Consider the following 16,743-nt stretch of genomic DNA (forward strand, 5'->3'; position numbering starts at 1 on the left):
ACATTTCTTGAGCTCCACCAGTATTGAGTGAAGCACACATGACCCCTTTGTCCTTATGTTGATGAATGACTGCCTCATACCCATTTTGTCAGATTTTGGTGCAGTGGAGTCGATAGCGTCACCTTGACGAGGAAAGTTTGTGATCCATCAGCCCTCAAGGCTGTCTGGCCACAACTAAGGCCTGGCAAGAACAGAACACTGTATGGGGGCATCCGCTTCATCCAAAAATCCTTCACCCAGTGTGTGCTGCAGTCTTGTGAGGTCGAACGAATGGCTCTTATTACTGCCGCTTTACAGTGAAGGGAGAAAAAAGAAAAAGAAAAAACACTTGACTTGTACTAATAGCTGCGAAGCCATGCTGGTCACCAAAGGTCTGAAGACGAAGCACCCTGTCAGTGCCCAGCTTGGGAAATTAGCAAATAATGTTCCCTTCCCCCTGACAAATGTGTGACAGCTCGCCTTCGCCAATCATTCTCTCCTAACGTTATGATGCATGTCCTGGATCCCCACTGGAGGATACAGGCGAAGTTTACTGACCCTCAATTTACCCATGACAAATGGGGTCCCGGTAAATGTGCGTTTTCTGGGGCGCGGAAGGGGTTCATTTTAAGCAATCCTGGTTATGTGGATGTCACTGATTAGGATAAATAGTGGCTGAGTGTGTTAGGACTGCTTGCAGAACCATATTACCAAGAGCCCGCATCGTTGCCCCTGGAGGGGAGCACTCGTGGAAACTTGGCCAAGATAGAAAACCAAAAGCTCTGATGCAATTAGGAGCTTAAATTGGATGAATTGTACACTCAAGTTTTTATTTATGATTTACTCTTTCATACACTTATGTAAGTATGCAATAAAAAGGTGAAAATGCTGCAAATGAGGCCAGAAAATTGAGACCTTTTGGTTTAGAAATATTTAATCTGGCCCGCACGTACAGGTTTTAGGGTTTAATAAAGTGAAAAGTATAATACAGTATTGACTCAGATACAGCCAGGACTTTCTCCTTTTGATTTTCTACAACCTTGCTGACAGCTGGTTCTACCAGTCCTGTCCTGACCAATAGATAACCAATATATGGATTAGACAGAGGACAAATCAGCAAGCTCCAAGGGACGACAAGCTTTTTAGAAGGTAAAAGGTATAGACTGTAAAACATCAAAATAGGCAACAAGTCATTCCTTTAAAAATGTGCCACTTAAAGAACGGATATAAGCTATTTAAAGCAGTCGGTAAACTGCAGGCTTCTCAAGTTTTATATAGTATGTCTGTTTGTCTCATTAGTGTTTTAAACATTCAAGAGTCGATGCCAACAGGATTATTTGACATATACTACACCGTGCTCTCTTTCTGAGAATGGATTGTGAGTTTTGGAGCCGTTCCAGGGTGCTAACCCGAGTGAGGACATGTCCCTCTGCTGTTCGAATTGACTGCAGTCTCCTCTGTGTTGACTCTTGGTAATTTGTGATAATTTCTTAAATTGAGCGAGTTAAATTTCCACAATTAGGGTGGTGGTGCAAGAAGAGTCAACATAAAAAAAAAGTCTAAAAAGGCACTCCTCTCAAGCCGTGCTCTCAAGTCATGCTTGAAGCCATATGCTTTGATAACTAGACCTTTGATATGCACACGGTGCTCTCCAATATGACACCGTGCCTTTCTGTGCCTTTTAGACAGCACTGTGTCACTACATGCCCTTTTCAGCCCATGTAATGTGCTATTATAACTCCAAATCTATTTGCAAATGAAGTGCCATTTGCTCAAGAGTCAGAAACAGAAAGAAAAGCTATAGCTGGAAATGAGTTTCATTCTTAAATACAATATCTGCTCTCTTACACTCAATGCATCAGCCAATTGTCATTTTAATGTCCGAGAGATGTAGCTAACATCCTTTTACCTACTGTACGTGTGGAAGCAGTGATATCTTTTTCTAGCGTTATGCATTCTGCTCTTATAACGGTTTCGTTCTCTCAAGCGTCAACCCCTGTACAATCAGGGTAAGCCACATAGGGAATAGCAGAGCAGAGGAGCCAGACCTGTCTATTGGTGACTTTCTCTTTTAATTCACCACACTAATCAATTGTACCACCGTTGCCTCGAGGGGTAATTGTATCTTTATACTAACTGGAAGTGAGTAGGAACCCAGGGAAGACAGAAAAGAAGAATGGTGGGAAAAAAAACAACAAAGATAGGGAGAAGGGGACACGTTTCCCCAGTAAAACCTGATGGTAATCATCCCAATCCGCTTAGCCTCTGTGACTAATGGGGTCTGTTCTTAAGGGACCTGGCACTTTCACTAGGGTGCTATAGAAGCCATTAATGTCTTAACTTATACACCTTCTCAGGGCTGCACAGTAACACATGTACACACATACACACACATTTCCCCCTCACTCACTCTCATACAAATACACACATACACTTTCATTATCCCAGTGCCTTGTTGGCCTCTGCTCTGCTCCTGCTAGGGAGGTTAAATGCAGGAGAGCTGGGCCAGACTGCATGGTTGGAGGAGAAGGGGACGGGTGGTTGGGGGTGGTGGTGGAGGTGGTGGTGCTGGAGATTTTAGAAGTGGGAGGGGGGACTTGATGAGAAACAGCTGCCCCAGGATGGAGGGGTCTGGATGGGGATTTTGGGTGAGGGAGTTGGGGGGGGGGCTGCACAACCCTGGCCTTGAGCGTAGCAAGGCCAGGGTTGTGCTTGGAGGCTTGGGAGTGCAGGGGGAAGTGTGAGTGCCTTGACGCACCCCCATTTCATTCTGCCCATCAGAGTTGGAACAGTCAGAGGCTTCCAGGTCAGACAGGCTCTGACCCCCAGAACCTCTGTCTCCTCACCAATGATGACAGATAAGACCACCACTTCCTTCTGTTAGCCAAGATAATCAGATCCTTTACTTAGAGTGTGACACACACACTCCCCTTCTCTCTCACGTACATATCTCTCCCTCTTTGCCGTTAATTCTCTCCTATGAATTCATGTTCAGCATACATGAGAATAACCAGATATATGTGTGCACTTAACCTACAGTAGATATGGCTTTTCTAATCTGATTTATTGTAAGAAAAAAAAAGAAATCACATTTTGGCTTATAAAAAATTGGCTCATTAGCAGAAAGCATTATCTGTCTCACTAAATAACAGATAAAGAGAACTGGCAGAAATAACTTTCCTGACAGCTTGATTCTAACAGAGCTTGGCAACGACCTTGTATGGTGGCAGGTCAGAGAGGGATCGAGTTGCACTTGTAGTCGCCCCCCTCCACAACAGCTTTTCACGAGCAGTGCAAATCTCACACATTCAACATTCAGCAAGTCGGACGGTTAGTTCATTATTAGTGCCTGGACTTAAGGCTGGGGGCTCCATCCAGAAGGAAGGGGGAAAAGCGGGGGTACATGAATAAGCCTGTAGAAAAAGGGAGAGCAGGGTGGAGGAAGTTTTGACTCACCGGTATAGACGAATCTTCCAGGGGCGCCTTTGCAGAACTGCTTGGACTTGTAGGACAGCGTTACTTCCACAACACCGGGAATGTGCCGAGGTGGAGTCTGGACGCGGATGGCGTGGGGAGTTATGAGCTGGATCACAGAGATTTAAAAAAAGCAAAAGAAAAAAGGGGTATAAGCGGTCATTACTTGCTAGAAAGTTTGTCTTAATAATTATTATTCTAATATTGTGGATGGGTTTCAATTGAGTATAAAATGTGAAATTCTACATCGTACCTCACTCCATACAAGCATGGTGCCGAACACAACTTGTAGGCCATCGAAGAAGTTGTCCCCTATGAGGATGACAGTGGCACCTCCAGTGGTCCATCCCTCACTGGGACTGATAGCCTTGATGCATGGGGTGGCTGCTTATCCAAGACAAAGAGAAGAGCAAATTCAGCACCTAAGCTTCAGCACTAGGCCTCACGTCTCCTTCCACTCAGACACATTACTGCGCCACCTCTACGTTGAGCCCTCCATATCTCTCTCACAAAAGACATATCATGGAAATTGCCCCTGGAAAAAAAATGATGGATTTGTCCTTTAAGGCACGAGAATCAAAATCATTTATCAGTGCGCTGGAGAGATGTAGTTAAGCAGACCCTTCAAATGGTCCACTTCACAAAGGCTAAACGCCAGGCTCACCAGGAAAATGATTTGATGGAGCAAATTATGTGTCAGGGCAAATGTAGCTATCAGAATTGATTAAGCATGCACCCGCATGTACAGTAAAATTTCAAAGTTGAACACATCTTAAATGAGTCAAGAATACAGGCTGTTAAAGTGGAAATGACAAGCTAAAGCTTTGCTGGTTCATGTTATTTCATTACCTTTGTTCTTCATGTGCAGTACAGTGCAGGCGGTGAGCGTAGTTTCAGGTTTCATAACGTGAAATGCACTCATGAATTATTCAGATTGTGTTTTTTTTTTCTCTCTTTTTGTGATCGATTCAATCCATTTCATATTGTTTATTACAATGCTTTTCATCTGGCATGACTTCTGCTACGTAGCTCTGCCATTCATCAACAGTCTGGGTTGTTATTATAATCTAATTTGAGTGATCTGGTGCCTCACATTCACTGTCATTTGATGCATTACCTTAATATGGTGCTCAGCACAACACTGTGTTTACAACAGAAATAGCATGACAGCTAGCCATAAAATAGCAATATCAAATTTAATCTATTTCCATCAATATCTTTTAACACACTATGAATTGTGCATGTTTTCCCTTTTCCTCAAAATACGAGCAACTATTTTGCAAGTTCCTTTTTTTTCTCTCCCCTTTACAAGCTCACTTCTAAACCTCTATTATCCTTTCCATCCAGTAAGTAAATCACAGTCAGCCATTGTTGTATGGATCACCTCAGACAAGACATCTCCCTTTGTTTGCCTTGCTGTTGGGTCTGTTCAGGTCATGTTTGCTCTCTCTCCGTGCCCATAAAGTGCACACACACACATTGGTACTACAGGGAATCTGACTTTAACAGGCGCTGTTGACTTCATGCTAATCACCTCGTACAGATTTTCATTTGTGAGGCCTGGAGGAGTGACATTTGCTTTCCTTAATTGCGAAGCAGAGCGTCTGAAAGAGGACCAACCCTCTATGGGCATGCTGGGCCCCCTCTAAGGGCCTGACCTTCATCAGTGCGGACGATTACAGCAAATAATTCACCCTTCAAAATTACTGTAAACAAATTGACTTTGGGGATGAGAGAGCGAGGGGGGCAGGAAGGAGGAGGAGGCAAGAAGAGGGCCTGATGGTGACGGTGACTGTTGGGGGGCAGCTGCAGCCTGGAACCTGCGACACGCACACACAATCACGCACGCACGCACGCACACAAAACCACACACACGCAGACGCACTACCTCGGAAATCCCAGTGCCCCCTCCCACACGCAGAAGGACCCATGGTGAGGCAGCGACTGAGGCCCTAAGCCGTCCACCCTTCTGCCTAAAAATTTGCATATGTCTCAATGCACAGACAGAGAGGGAAGCATGTGCTGAATGGGGACCGTGGCGAAGTGGATTACACAGTCAGCGCAGGCGATCTGATGACAGACACGCACAATGCCCCCTCAGCAGATGATAGGCATCATGAGGAGTGGACGGATGAGGATGCAAAGAGCCGCCCTGCCGCTCTGAGTGTTGCACCACTAAGTCTTTTGCAAACTTTGGGCTACAGCTGAGGAAATTCACTGAATTTGAATTCATATGTCATGGCTTGTTTTGGGGGCTCTTTTGTCTCTCTCTCTCTGTTTGCTAAAACGTTACCCTTGTCCATTTTTGTTTGTTTGCTTGACTTTTTTTTTTCCAAGATCGCCTTCGCTGTGAATTGATCGCGGGGTGCTGATCTGGGATCTGCTCTAATCTTTGTCGTTTCTGGTTAGGGTTAGCCGCGGAGGACGTCAAAACGGATCCAAGATCTGAGCGGAGGAGGTCCTAGCTCTAGTATTGTGACACTCAAACAGGTCTGATGTGGCCCCGTGAAGCCGTCCTTTGTTCTGCCTGCTGAAATGTGTTGTAATTGTGCTGTGGGATGTCCAGATGGTCGGTTGATAGTGCAGCTGATGGGATTATACCTTTTACCTCTCCCTGGGCCATCTGTTCCCTTTGACTCTCTCTCTCTCTCTTTCTCTCTCGCTCACTCTCAGCCTCTCTCTCTCATACTCTCTCCTTCTCTTTCTCCTTTCCTCCTCTCCTTTTTCCCCCCTTCTTTTCTCCTTCTCTTTCTTCCTCTTAGGCCCAGCAGTCTGGATTCACTTGTCTTTATTGCATAAACCCTAACAGCATTACAGCCACTTGGCATGCAAATGAGGCAGGCGCTGCAGGCTCTATGCTGAGTCTCCTATATTGTCTGGGGCTCTATAATGGTGGAACTGAGCTAAGGAACGTGTGTGTGCGCGAGTGTGTCTGAGTAAGTGAGAAAGAGAGAGAGAGAGAGAAATTCTGTGTGTGTCAGTGCTGGTTGTTCGTGTGTGTCTGTGTGTGTGTGTGGGGGGGGGGGTGTTCTGTGTGAAAGACTCAGCTATTTGTGAGCATGTTTATGCACCTTTGAGCCTGAATCTATACATGTTTGAGTGACAGGCAGCCACAAAGAACATCCATGTCTGAATGCATAATATGCTTGTTGTGTGACAGTACACACAAGTGAACAAAAATGTCACATGGCGAGATTCAGTCTGTCATCCACAGGCTGTGGCCCCTCTGTGCCAACAGGGGGCAGCACTTCTTGATCAATGCGAGGCAGTCGTGCAAGTGCGGTGTGAGCCGAGAGGAAGGATGCCTCTGTGTTTCAGCCACACAGTCAGTCAGCCAGTCACATATCTAAGGCTTCTCGCCCAGTGAACTCCCAAGGAAGAATGTGTTACTAATTTAAAGCATGCTGTCTGCCTGCTAGTTGTCAAAGCAGTGTGGAGGACATGGCTGGAATTACATTTTATGACCGGCTCTCCTTTTTTCATGTGTCACATTTCTGTTTGTTAAAGGTGACGCAAACAAAGTGAGCAATCGCAGTTGATGCATGTTAAATTAGTTTGTTATGGAGCCGAGCCTAAGAGGGAGGGAGGGGGGAAAAAAGAGAAAAAACAAATCTCAACTTGTGTGAGCACACACAGTTAAGCAGAGGGAAGGTGTATTAAAGTTATTAGACAAAGACATGTTCAACTGGGCGGTTGACAATGGCTTCTTTTCTTGCTTTACGGGGCGTCACTCTGCTGCTTTGAAGAGTGTGGTGAAGGGTAGAATAAAAAAGGATGGGTTAGGGTAACCTGTAAAGAACACGAGCGTGCACACACGCACACACACACACAACGCAGGGGGTCCCATGGGAGCGGGGGAACATGGAGGCGAGGGCTCAACCTCTTTAATTGCTCTCCTCATTAAGAAACTGGTTGCTAGGCGATCCACACCTATCGTGTCATAAACGTGAAACACACAAACAGAACGTCAGGGAACATAATGACTTTGGTGCTCCGGGCAGGACTTTAATTATTTGATTTTGTTCTCCAGTAGAGGAGTCATTAATAAAGACAAAAACAAATAGATTAGCTTTTCCCCCACTAGGACTGGAGAGCACTGAGATATATTAATTGTCTGGTCTTTTTTTTTTTCTTTTTTTTTGTATTAGTCGTTGTTGTATTAAACATTACATTTGCTTTTGGTGATAGAACCATTAATGCCCATTAATGTGTAGAGAAGCTTGTTTTAGTCAGTGGTGTATATAAACTGTTTGCCCAGCCATAATTGGCCCTTGAAATCTGAAAATAAGCAATTTGCACAATTGGGCTAAGTCAGTTAACTTTTCTTTCTTTTCTTTTTTTCCTTGCAGTCTTTCAGCTGTGTGTGCTCCCATCTGCAAGCGGAGGCCACAAGGGTCAGAAGGTTATGTTTAGTGCATTTTACTTTTTGGATTTCCCATGGTTTGGTGGTCCTACTTTTCTCTCTTTTGGCTGAGAAGGCAATCAGTCTATCATATGGAATCAGTTGGAAGAAAAACAGTAAGTTCTGTTTTTCTCATAGGCCACCCCCCACACCCCTTCTCTCCTCCTCTCTCTTTCTCTCTGTTTCACACACACACACACACACACACACACACACACACACACACACACACACACACACACACAAGCAACCCCCCTTACCTCCCCCCTCTTTTCTGTCTTTCTCCTTCCTCCCCCTGTTTCAGTTCTCTCACAGCTAAAACTGCAGAACCCAGTGGCAGGAAATTGACCTCACAGCCAAATTCTTCAGCAATTTGATCATGTTTCACATTGGCTTTTAAGACAAATGTAGGTGCGTAAGGAGACTGGAAGTAGTATAACATTTTAAAAGAGTGAATTAGTCCGAGTATTATCATCTTCGCTGGCGATACTGAAATGATAAACACTGACTAATGCATGTTGCTTCCAATCAAGACATAACAGCAGGTATGAGTGAGGCCAAAAGCAACTTAAAAAGTGAAAAAAAATGAAAGTGATGGAGGAACGAAAGCTTCTAAGCAACTAGAAGCAACTAGGTGTGTGATCTGGGAGGAAAAAAATGGGAGGATGTCTGAAAGAAACTATGAGAAAAAGGAGCGTAGCAAATTATAAGATGTAAAAATGTGCCTACCATTCTCCAGATAAGGAGGCGTACCTTCTGAAGGGTCGAGTCTGCGAGCCCTTCGCCCATGCTTGGAATTGTTGTGTACAAACATGTTGTCAGAGACAGCCAAGACATGGCCGTCCACATTGACGGTCGTCGATACGACAACCTGCGAGAGGAATTAAAGCAAAACATGTCATTGAGCAAGTTTGAAGGTGATAATAGTACATTTTGGTAAAGGTTTAGGGACATTCTGAGGGATGTATGAATAGTTTGTTGTGTCCAGGTGCTAAAGCTCATGAATTGGTTGTCCTCTTTGGACAGATCACATTACATCAACCTCCCCTCCCTGCCATTTCCTTTTTTCTTTTTACTGTCGTGCATTTGTGTACAGCTAATTGACATTTCAATCACTAAAATACCATTTCCGTTTACCCACTCTACCAACTGTCATCATAGGCGAAGCTCGGTATTATTGATCAGCTTGTCCATCTCTTTGAGGATGGAAGGCCTCCCTTTTAAAATATTACTGGAGTCATTAGCAACTGAACAGTGCTCTATCCCATCTCTCAGCAAACATTTTACTAGGATCAAATTCCAAGCCATACTCCATATTTCATAATGCTTATTTTTGTTGTTGTTTTTTTGGCTACCACATTCCAAACAGTGAGCCACATGTGAATGGCCAAAGTGTTTCTGAGCCGGAAACAGAGAGCCCCTCTCAGGTTTGCTTCGCCGGTAAGTGACCTCGGTGTAGCAGTGGAATTTAGGGGGGTGCTTTTTTTGGTTGGTTTGGGGTAGGTGGGGGTATAGGGAGAGGAGGGGAGAGAAGGGGAAGTGAAAGAGCTCCATTCTTGTGAGCAGGTTCAGAGCTGGGCCAAGCTGAGGATGATGGATTGGGCCCTTTCTGGCCTCCAGCTGGTTTTGGGGTAATAAGAAGAGTGGAAGGCATGCAGAATACACAACTTTAGCCAGAGAAACACCTACGGTGGCACATCTGGGAAATCTATTTAGGGCAAATGACATACTAACTGCTGGAATAAAGGCAATCGATGATAATAAAAAGTAAAAACATCTTCTGTTTTGGGAAAATAATATAGTTACACAAAAAGAGTGATGCAAAAAGTTCTTGCATTCCTTTTGACATATAGGAGTGAGAGGTGGCTGTCACGCATCAGTCCACATTCAGCCTGAGGGAAGATTTGAAGAGGCAGGGGAGGTCTGATGGTAGTGACATCAGGAGGGGACACCCTGTCTTGTCTGTTTCATATCTGGGCTTCCTCCTGGAGGATGCTGGCTTATGTGTCTATCACAAAACAGTGCTGCCAGTGACGGCCGCCCTCCTGTAGGCTGTCGTTACCCTGATAGGACAAATCACACTAAACTCTCACTGTCTCACCTTGACCTAGTGGGCTGCTTGTGGTGATGTGGGCTGCTGAGTAGGATAGGTAGACAAATGGAACAACAGGGAGTCAATCATTTGAAGGCTTAACTATTTGACACTTTAGATAAGACTGAGTTAAGAGACGGTAAAATGTATTTTAACTGGCAGTATTTTGTTAGCTTACAATAATGTTTTCTTATTTTTTTTAAAAGCATGGTTTTGACATAAAGTACATGCATATGTGGATAAACATATATGCAAGGGTTCCTAGCGTGTATCCCATCTATCTATATGTCTATGTGTGTGTGTCTGCCTGTGGGCGTGCTTGCAGATATGCGTGTGCAAGAAGGTATGCGTTTCCGCTGCCAGACAGTTCGTGAGTTAACACTGTTGTTACATTTGGTTGGATCGTCCTCCCCTCTGTGCAGAGGCTCAGAAAGCTGTCAGGGACACAATTGATGGCACTCTTAAATCCTATATCCTTATTTGTGTCAGATGGTATTCCCTAATAAATATTCTGTCCAAGAGCACACAGGACACAAAATCCCTCTCTCTCTCTCTTTGCCTGGTTTTTGCCTCCTTCAGTGCCAATAATAAAAATGTATTCATATGTGAATCTGTGTCAGTGTGACTTAGTATAGTGGAGCAGCTGTGGCTGTGCATTTGCACACCTGTGTGTGTGAGAGCGTGCGTGTCTGCAAAAAGAGAGCGAGACAGTGAAAGACAGGGACAGAAATAGAGCATATGTGTGAAATAGATTTCAGTCACCTGGAATCTGCGCATGTCTCGTGGATTCCCTGCATTCTTCAGACAGTTCTGATTGCACTTGAGAAAGAACTTTAGGAAGAATCTGTGAGAGAGCAGAAAAGAAAAAGCAAAAATATTAATTATACTTTTGAAGCTGGAATTTTAGCTGGCGAGGTGACAGAATATTTCAACAGGATTTCTCAAGCACACCCATTTTCCACATTCATTCATTCACCGTGTGAGCATCACGGTATCTCGGTTTGAGAAGTCGCACTCTTTATTATTCTTTCAAAATCTAGAGCTGTTTGTGATCTCATCCTCTCACCTGAGTTCACGGGTCTTTCCCAACTCCCATCTGCCACTAACATATAGGAAGTCACTTGATATTCCACCCACCGCTTTAATCCCAGGACACCCCCTGTGCAATTAAAGTTCTCCTGTTCAATAGGGAAGCAAATGAGGCCCACCTGTGACCAGGTCTTGTTTGAAGAGCATCAGGGATAAAGGACCTAACAAGGTGAGAGCGCGCCACAAAACTTATAGTCCTGTCAGGCAATTAGGCGGACACTCCTGGGACCACCGTATGCCACACACACACACACACACGCGCACAGACAGACACACATACACACACCCATGTTCTTGTGGGTGGGTGAGGCAATTATGCCACAAATTACAACCTGGCTAATCGTCTCTGAACAAATGTCACGTCTGAGTGAGATCTGGGCTTGCTTAGTTTGTAAGCCGCCTTCTCAGGTCTTGCTGAATTTATTGATAAGCCCTCGTACTGAGAGTTCTATATCAGATGAGGCTTTACAGACATCAAATAGTTAAAGAGAGGAAAACTAAAAACAAGACCAATAAGAGAAATTATCTCAGATGTAGCCCATTGTGTAAAATCCCACACAACCACACAGAATAAACAATGAAATCGACTTGTTGTTTTTGCAAATTCTCCCCACAGAATCATGACTGATTGCGCCTTTGCTTTCTCCGATTCTTTATAAATACAGTGCTGTGATATTTATTTTTCATCACATTGCACTAGCATTACTATATGCAATACTGCGGTTTTCATTGTAATACTAACTTGACTCACAGAATTGCAGCGGCTCATTGGATTACCATAGATTGCACCATAGATTGCACGGACATTTCATTCAGCTAAATACAGTGGCTTGTGTGGCCTGCGAGGACGCTTTCACAACACTTAAGACTTCTCGTTCGCCCAGTGGGATCCTGGCCAAGCCATAAATCAGAGTCTGAAATGACCCTTCTAACCCCGGCCACATTAACACATGCACTGGTCATTTAGAAGCGTTCTTCGATAGACTCCTATACCTTGTGCTTCGCGGAGGGCCCAGGAGGGAGAGGAGAGGTGAGAAAATATTTTCACTCCACATCCAAGAAGCTTTGGCTTGGACATCAATAAAAGACGTTTTAACCCATGCCAGAATGCTGATTGCCTGTCGGTGTGTGGTGAGGCCATAAAAAACCTGACTTGTCATTAGTGCATTTCGCTTGATTGTGTTCACTGTGTTTTCGGGTTGCATCTGTTGGCTGATCATCAAAATGACCATTATGTACTCTAATTCCCTGACCCTGTTTTTATTTCCCCAAAGAGCCATAATGTAGAGCAGCAGACATCTGCGGAAAGCAGACCTGAAATACGACTTTTATTTGTCTGTCGCCTCTCATATAGATTGGGCAAGGCGGGTGGTGCGTATTTGTGTGCGCGTGTGCACACATCTACATGCATATGTGCGTGCAGGCATGCGCACGTACATCCATCACCGGTTGGTAAACAATTTATGTCAAAGCAAGAGATAGAATATATTTCCCAAGCAATGCATTGACTTCATAAAAGAAACACATTACTTTCAGAGTTAGTCTTGTCTCTTTTCTGGGATACTTTAATGCTTTTACATACTGTTCCCACTACAGCAAAACCAAAAGTTAAGAAACAATAAACACAAGAAATTGAGTGCCCACGCTATCATAAAGTAGCTCCTTTATGTTTACTGTTATGAAGGCAATTAAGCACAATTTCTCTCCTAAAAAGATAAGCTTAATTTTCATAGTCCACAGCAGTGGCAGCGCTATAGCATCCATTACATTTGAGTTGGTTAAGATTCTCCATGAGCACAGTGCAAATTGGTCCTTGGTGAAAAGGAGAGCAATTAAGACAAGGCCCCTCTCTCTCTCTTTTACTTCTTAAATATCTACAGAAGTTTGTGCTGGTGTTTTGGCACGCACAGAGACAAAAGGAGGTTGTTTAATTGTTTTTTAATGGGATATCAAGTCGTCGCTGCCATTAGATGTTGGCAATGGAGGGCAAAGGGGGATAGAGAGAAAGAATGAACTGCAATTAGGTTTGATTAAAGCTATCCTTCTCAATAATCAGCTGTTCTGACAGGACAGGGGGACCCTGGTGGCCGCTGAGATGGAGGAAGGTGTTGAGTGATATTAAGGCCAATGAAGGGGATATTAACATGGCTAATTAAAGCTCTTCCAAAGCCGGGAGAGGAGGCTCTCAGTGGACCGCACTGGATGAAATAATCGGCCAAGGCAGCTATCAGTTGGAGGAGAGCGAGAGAGAGAAAGGGTGTATGGGAAGGGGTGGGGTGGGCTGGGGTGTAGTCCATCTGAGAGAAAGAGAGGAGTAGAGGGAAGGAAAGAGGGAGGCGTAGAGGAAAACTACGAAGTGTGAAGGAAGACAAAGAGGAAGACATTGACAGGCATATAGAGAAAGACTTTCAGTGTAGCCACAGAAGCTCATTCTGACATCAACCCTCTCTGTCTGCATGCCCGAAGTCTGCCAGTATAACTAAGACCTGACATCAGCTTTTATCTCCGACAGCTAGTCATACAGGTCCACAAATCAACATTAAAACAATCCTGCTCATGCCTTGGTCTAAGGCAATTAATACGATTCTCCTGTAGTACCTCCATGCTCGCCCACTGCTGAAGCTACTAATCATGCCATAATGATTTCTCTCCCTCTGGTCAAAGGGGAAATAGATTGTCTCTTTAGTAATGCAGCAGGCTCTGCGCCTTCCACTCCCTGGCTTCACAGACCCGGTAATTGAGGAGAAAAAGGCCGACTTTGGCACTTTGACTGATTTGAGGGCTGCTAGACCCTCTTATCTTTACTCTGATCATTTTAGGCTGACACTCAAAGGAAGACCCATCGCCCTAATTCTAGCTCACCCTCTCCCATCATCAAACAGAAGAGGAATAGGAAAAAAAGAAGAGAGGGAGAGGGGGGAAAAAAACAAACAGGCGAGGTGAGGAAGGCCCTCTCTCGTTTAAATGACCAACTTAATTGCCGGGTTGATGTCACTCATGCATAAATGTCCATTCCTTTGATTTGAGTGAAGAGGGCAAATAAGGATAATGTTATATTATTAAGAAGGCTCTATCGACAGTGGAGGCTCGCTGTCCTGTCAATTTCATTCACATTTTTTTCATCCATTTCTTTTTCGGATTTTTTTATGACTTACAAAAAAAAGTCAGCTTTTTTTAAAACGTGTTTTCACCCACCAGTTTCTTTAGTTGCTTACATGAGGATATATTTTCCGTTCTCTAATAGTACACCTTGTTCTTATTGTTCAAAAGAGCTTGCCCATATTTACTTAGGCTGCTACACAATACACTGACAGATGGCCATGGTTTCTGTAAGAGTCAGGTATTGACAACTCTAAGCTCCTGATTGGTGCCCCGGCACTAATGACTAGCATGCAGTGTCCACAGCCGGCAGCCATGACAGTGAGGTCATCCGTTGCAGGGCGGTGAGTATCGATCACCACCCAGCTCCAGCCCATCAGGCCCCAGCTGCCTCCCAGACTCAATGGGCCCCTGTTACAGGAGCCCTGTAAGAAAACGGTTCCCAACACCAGACTACAATCTGCTGACACCAGATCTCTACGCTGAGATAGTAGTACACGGGTCAATAGCGTATCGGATTTCCAAAACGCCAGGGTCTTAATGTCAAGCCTCCTGCCTTCCCTACCTACTGCTCCAGTTATTAGGCACTTCACTGAACTGCATTCAGATCCCTGTTGTGACAAGGCGGAGCAGGTAAAACGAGAAATAGAGACACTTATAGATCTTAATCTTCCCGAACACTTATTTATGCAACTGAGTGGGCTTGGATATATGTGCCAGTTAAGTCCCTGGGAGGGTGAACTGAGCTCCGTGGCCATTCCCGTCGTATTCATGTTTGCCACTGTCTTCTCTCGTCAAGCAGAGCTGTTTTTCTCGCCTTAGCTGAAGTAAACCACAGCACATTAACAATATTTGCTCTACCCCTGTACAAGCGCCAAGGGACCAGACCCACAGATCCTATCACTTCTTTATCGGGGAACAAGTGCCTCACTATCCAACCTTATTGGGTTTGGAAGATTAACCCCTTCCACTCATGGGCTCTGCCCGTCTCCTCCGAGAGCAGCAAGGCAGATGTCACTGTGATTATTATTGTTCGGCATCAAATATCCCAACAACGTGTCTCAAAGAATTTATTGGGTATTTCCAAGGCCTTTTTTGTTTTCATTTCTTTATTTTTTCCTGCTGCTATTGTCAGTTCATTTTGTTGTTTCATATTTCATATTTTTGTTGGTGGTATGTGTGTTGTGAGGGTGTCACAAATAATTTATGTGCTTCCTCTGCACCGTAAGATGTAGCTGTGTCCCTCCATTCATCCCTCTTTACCCTCTCCTCCACCATCCCCCTTTCTCTCTAATGGGCAGAGTGGCATTGACATTATTTCACTTGAGGATCCCTCACTCTGTCAATCCCTCTTCATTTACTCCATGGCTACAGGACTCATTATTGTATCTCTTCCTCCTTCTCTCCCTCTCTCGCACTCTCACTCATTCTCCTCACCTCCTGTCTCTCTCGCTCTCTAACTATCCCTCTCCCTCACTGGACACTGTTAGTTTCTTACTTAAGAGAATCGCTCGTCTTCACAAATGGTTTCACGTCAAACCCACTCCTAGCCAGCCCCCACTGATTCCCTTCAGGCTTTGGCACAGGTTTACTGTAACAGATTAGACGAAGACTCGAAGCTCCTGCTAACTATCCATCACTTGCTAACAGTGGACTAAGGCTGTGTGCTTTATGCAGCTTTTAGCTCCAGCCCGCCACATACTGCATGTTTAGCCCCAAGCTTTCTCTCTGCCTCTCCCATCCCCTCACATCAAGATACTGCTGAGGCTGTGTACTGTTGCACGCTGTTCTTTGTTTTACTCTGAATACAGCTTTTTCTCTACTAGGACTTTGAACACAATATAATAAGACACAAAACATAAATAATTCTGCGTTGTTTTGTCTTGCACGGCCCTGTTGTAAAAACGAATAAAACACTGGTTGCTGCTATAGTGCCGGCATCATCTACATCCAAACTGGAACTCCTAGATTTTACTTAATCATAAGCACCACAGAAATGTGATGATGATTACTGATAATGACCGTGACAGTCTGAGTGTTCCTCATGAGGTGGCTGACATTACAAAAATAATCACGTACATCCACAATACAGCCCTGAGGAATATTTACTCTGCTCACCAGCTGGACGGCATAGAGGTATCTCCAGGTTATTTTTCTGCAGGAGGAGAAATATGGTGCTTTGATTACTGGTCAGCGTTGGAGCTTGAGGCCTTGAGGAAATACCAGTCAGCACCTCCCTGCACTAGTGAGATGGAAGATAAGCATATGTTGGAGTAACTGGCCAGGGTGAATAGTAGTATTTAGGGTGTTGGACGTGGGGTTCTGGAAGGCCCCAGAGCGGGTTTACAATGAGAGCCATACACCGCCGCCGTCTCTCTCCTGTGGCACCTTGGAGTGATCAGACCCAGGCAAGACGGAGAGGAACACATCTGTACAGGCAAGGCCGGCAGGGGGGCTTTGACCATTTACAGAAAGCCTTGCTGGACCCAGCAGGCCAGCAGGGGCTAATTTGCATGCGTATGTATATGAGCGTTTGTTTGTGTGTAACATATAGGTCAGTGAGTCAGTGGTTTTGCTGTCTGCCCATGCATGCTCAAATGTATGCAAG

At 44.6% G+C, this 16,743-nt stretch overlaps 1 protein-coding gene across 8 annotated transcripts in view; it reads right to left on the reverse strand.

The window, feature by feature from the left end:
• The window catches only part of LOC146695369 (transcription factor COE3), a 67,666-nt gene that overhangs the window by 17,052 nt on the left and 33,871 nt on the right, over positions 1-16,743 (reverse strand). For 2 of the 8 annotated variants that reach the window (XM_085477471.1, XM_085477478.1), the window contains exons 7-10: positions 10,710-10,791; positions 8,585-8,726; positions 3,707-3,837; positions 3,436-3,562 (exon numbers count right to left, since the gene is read on the reverse strand). In XM_085477471.1, coding sequence (XP_085333597.1) covers positions 3,436-3,562; positions 3,707-3,837; positions 8,585-8,726; positions 10,710-10,791 — 482 coding nt within the window. Of the gene's footprint in view, positions 1-3,435; positions 3,563-3,706; positions 3,841-8,584; positions 8,727-10,709; positions 10,792-16,743 lie in introns of all 8 variants that reach the window. The other 6 variants (XM_085477470.1, XM_085477475.1, XM_085477473.1 and 3 more) reach the window with 3 other exon arrangements.

This window comes from Copadichromis virginalis, linkage group LG13 (genome assembly GCF_057382275.1).
Source record: "Copadichromis virginalis isolate Kocher_CV1m ecotype Utaka linkage group LG13, C_Virginalis_male_GT1.1, whole genome shotgun sequence".
Classification (NCBI taxonomy): Eukaryota; Metazoa; Chordata; class Actinopteri; order Cichliformes; family Cichlidae; genus Copadichromis; species Copadichromis virginalis.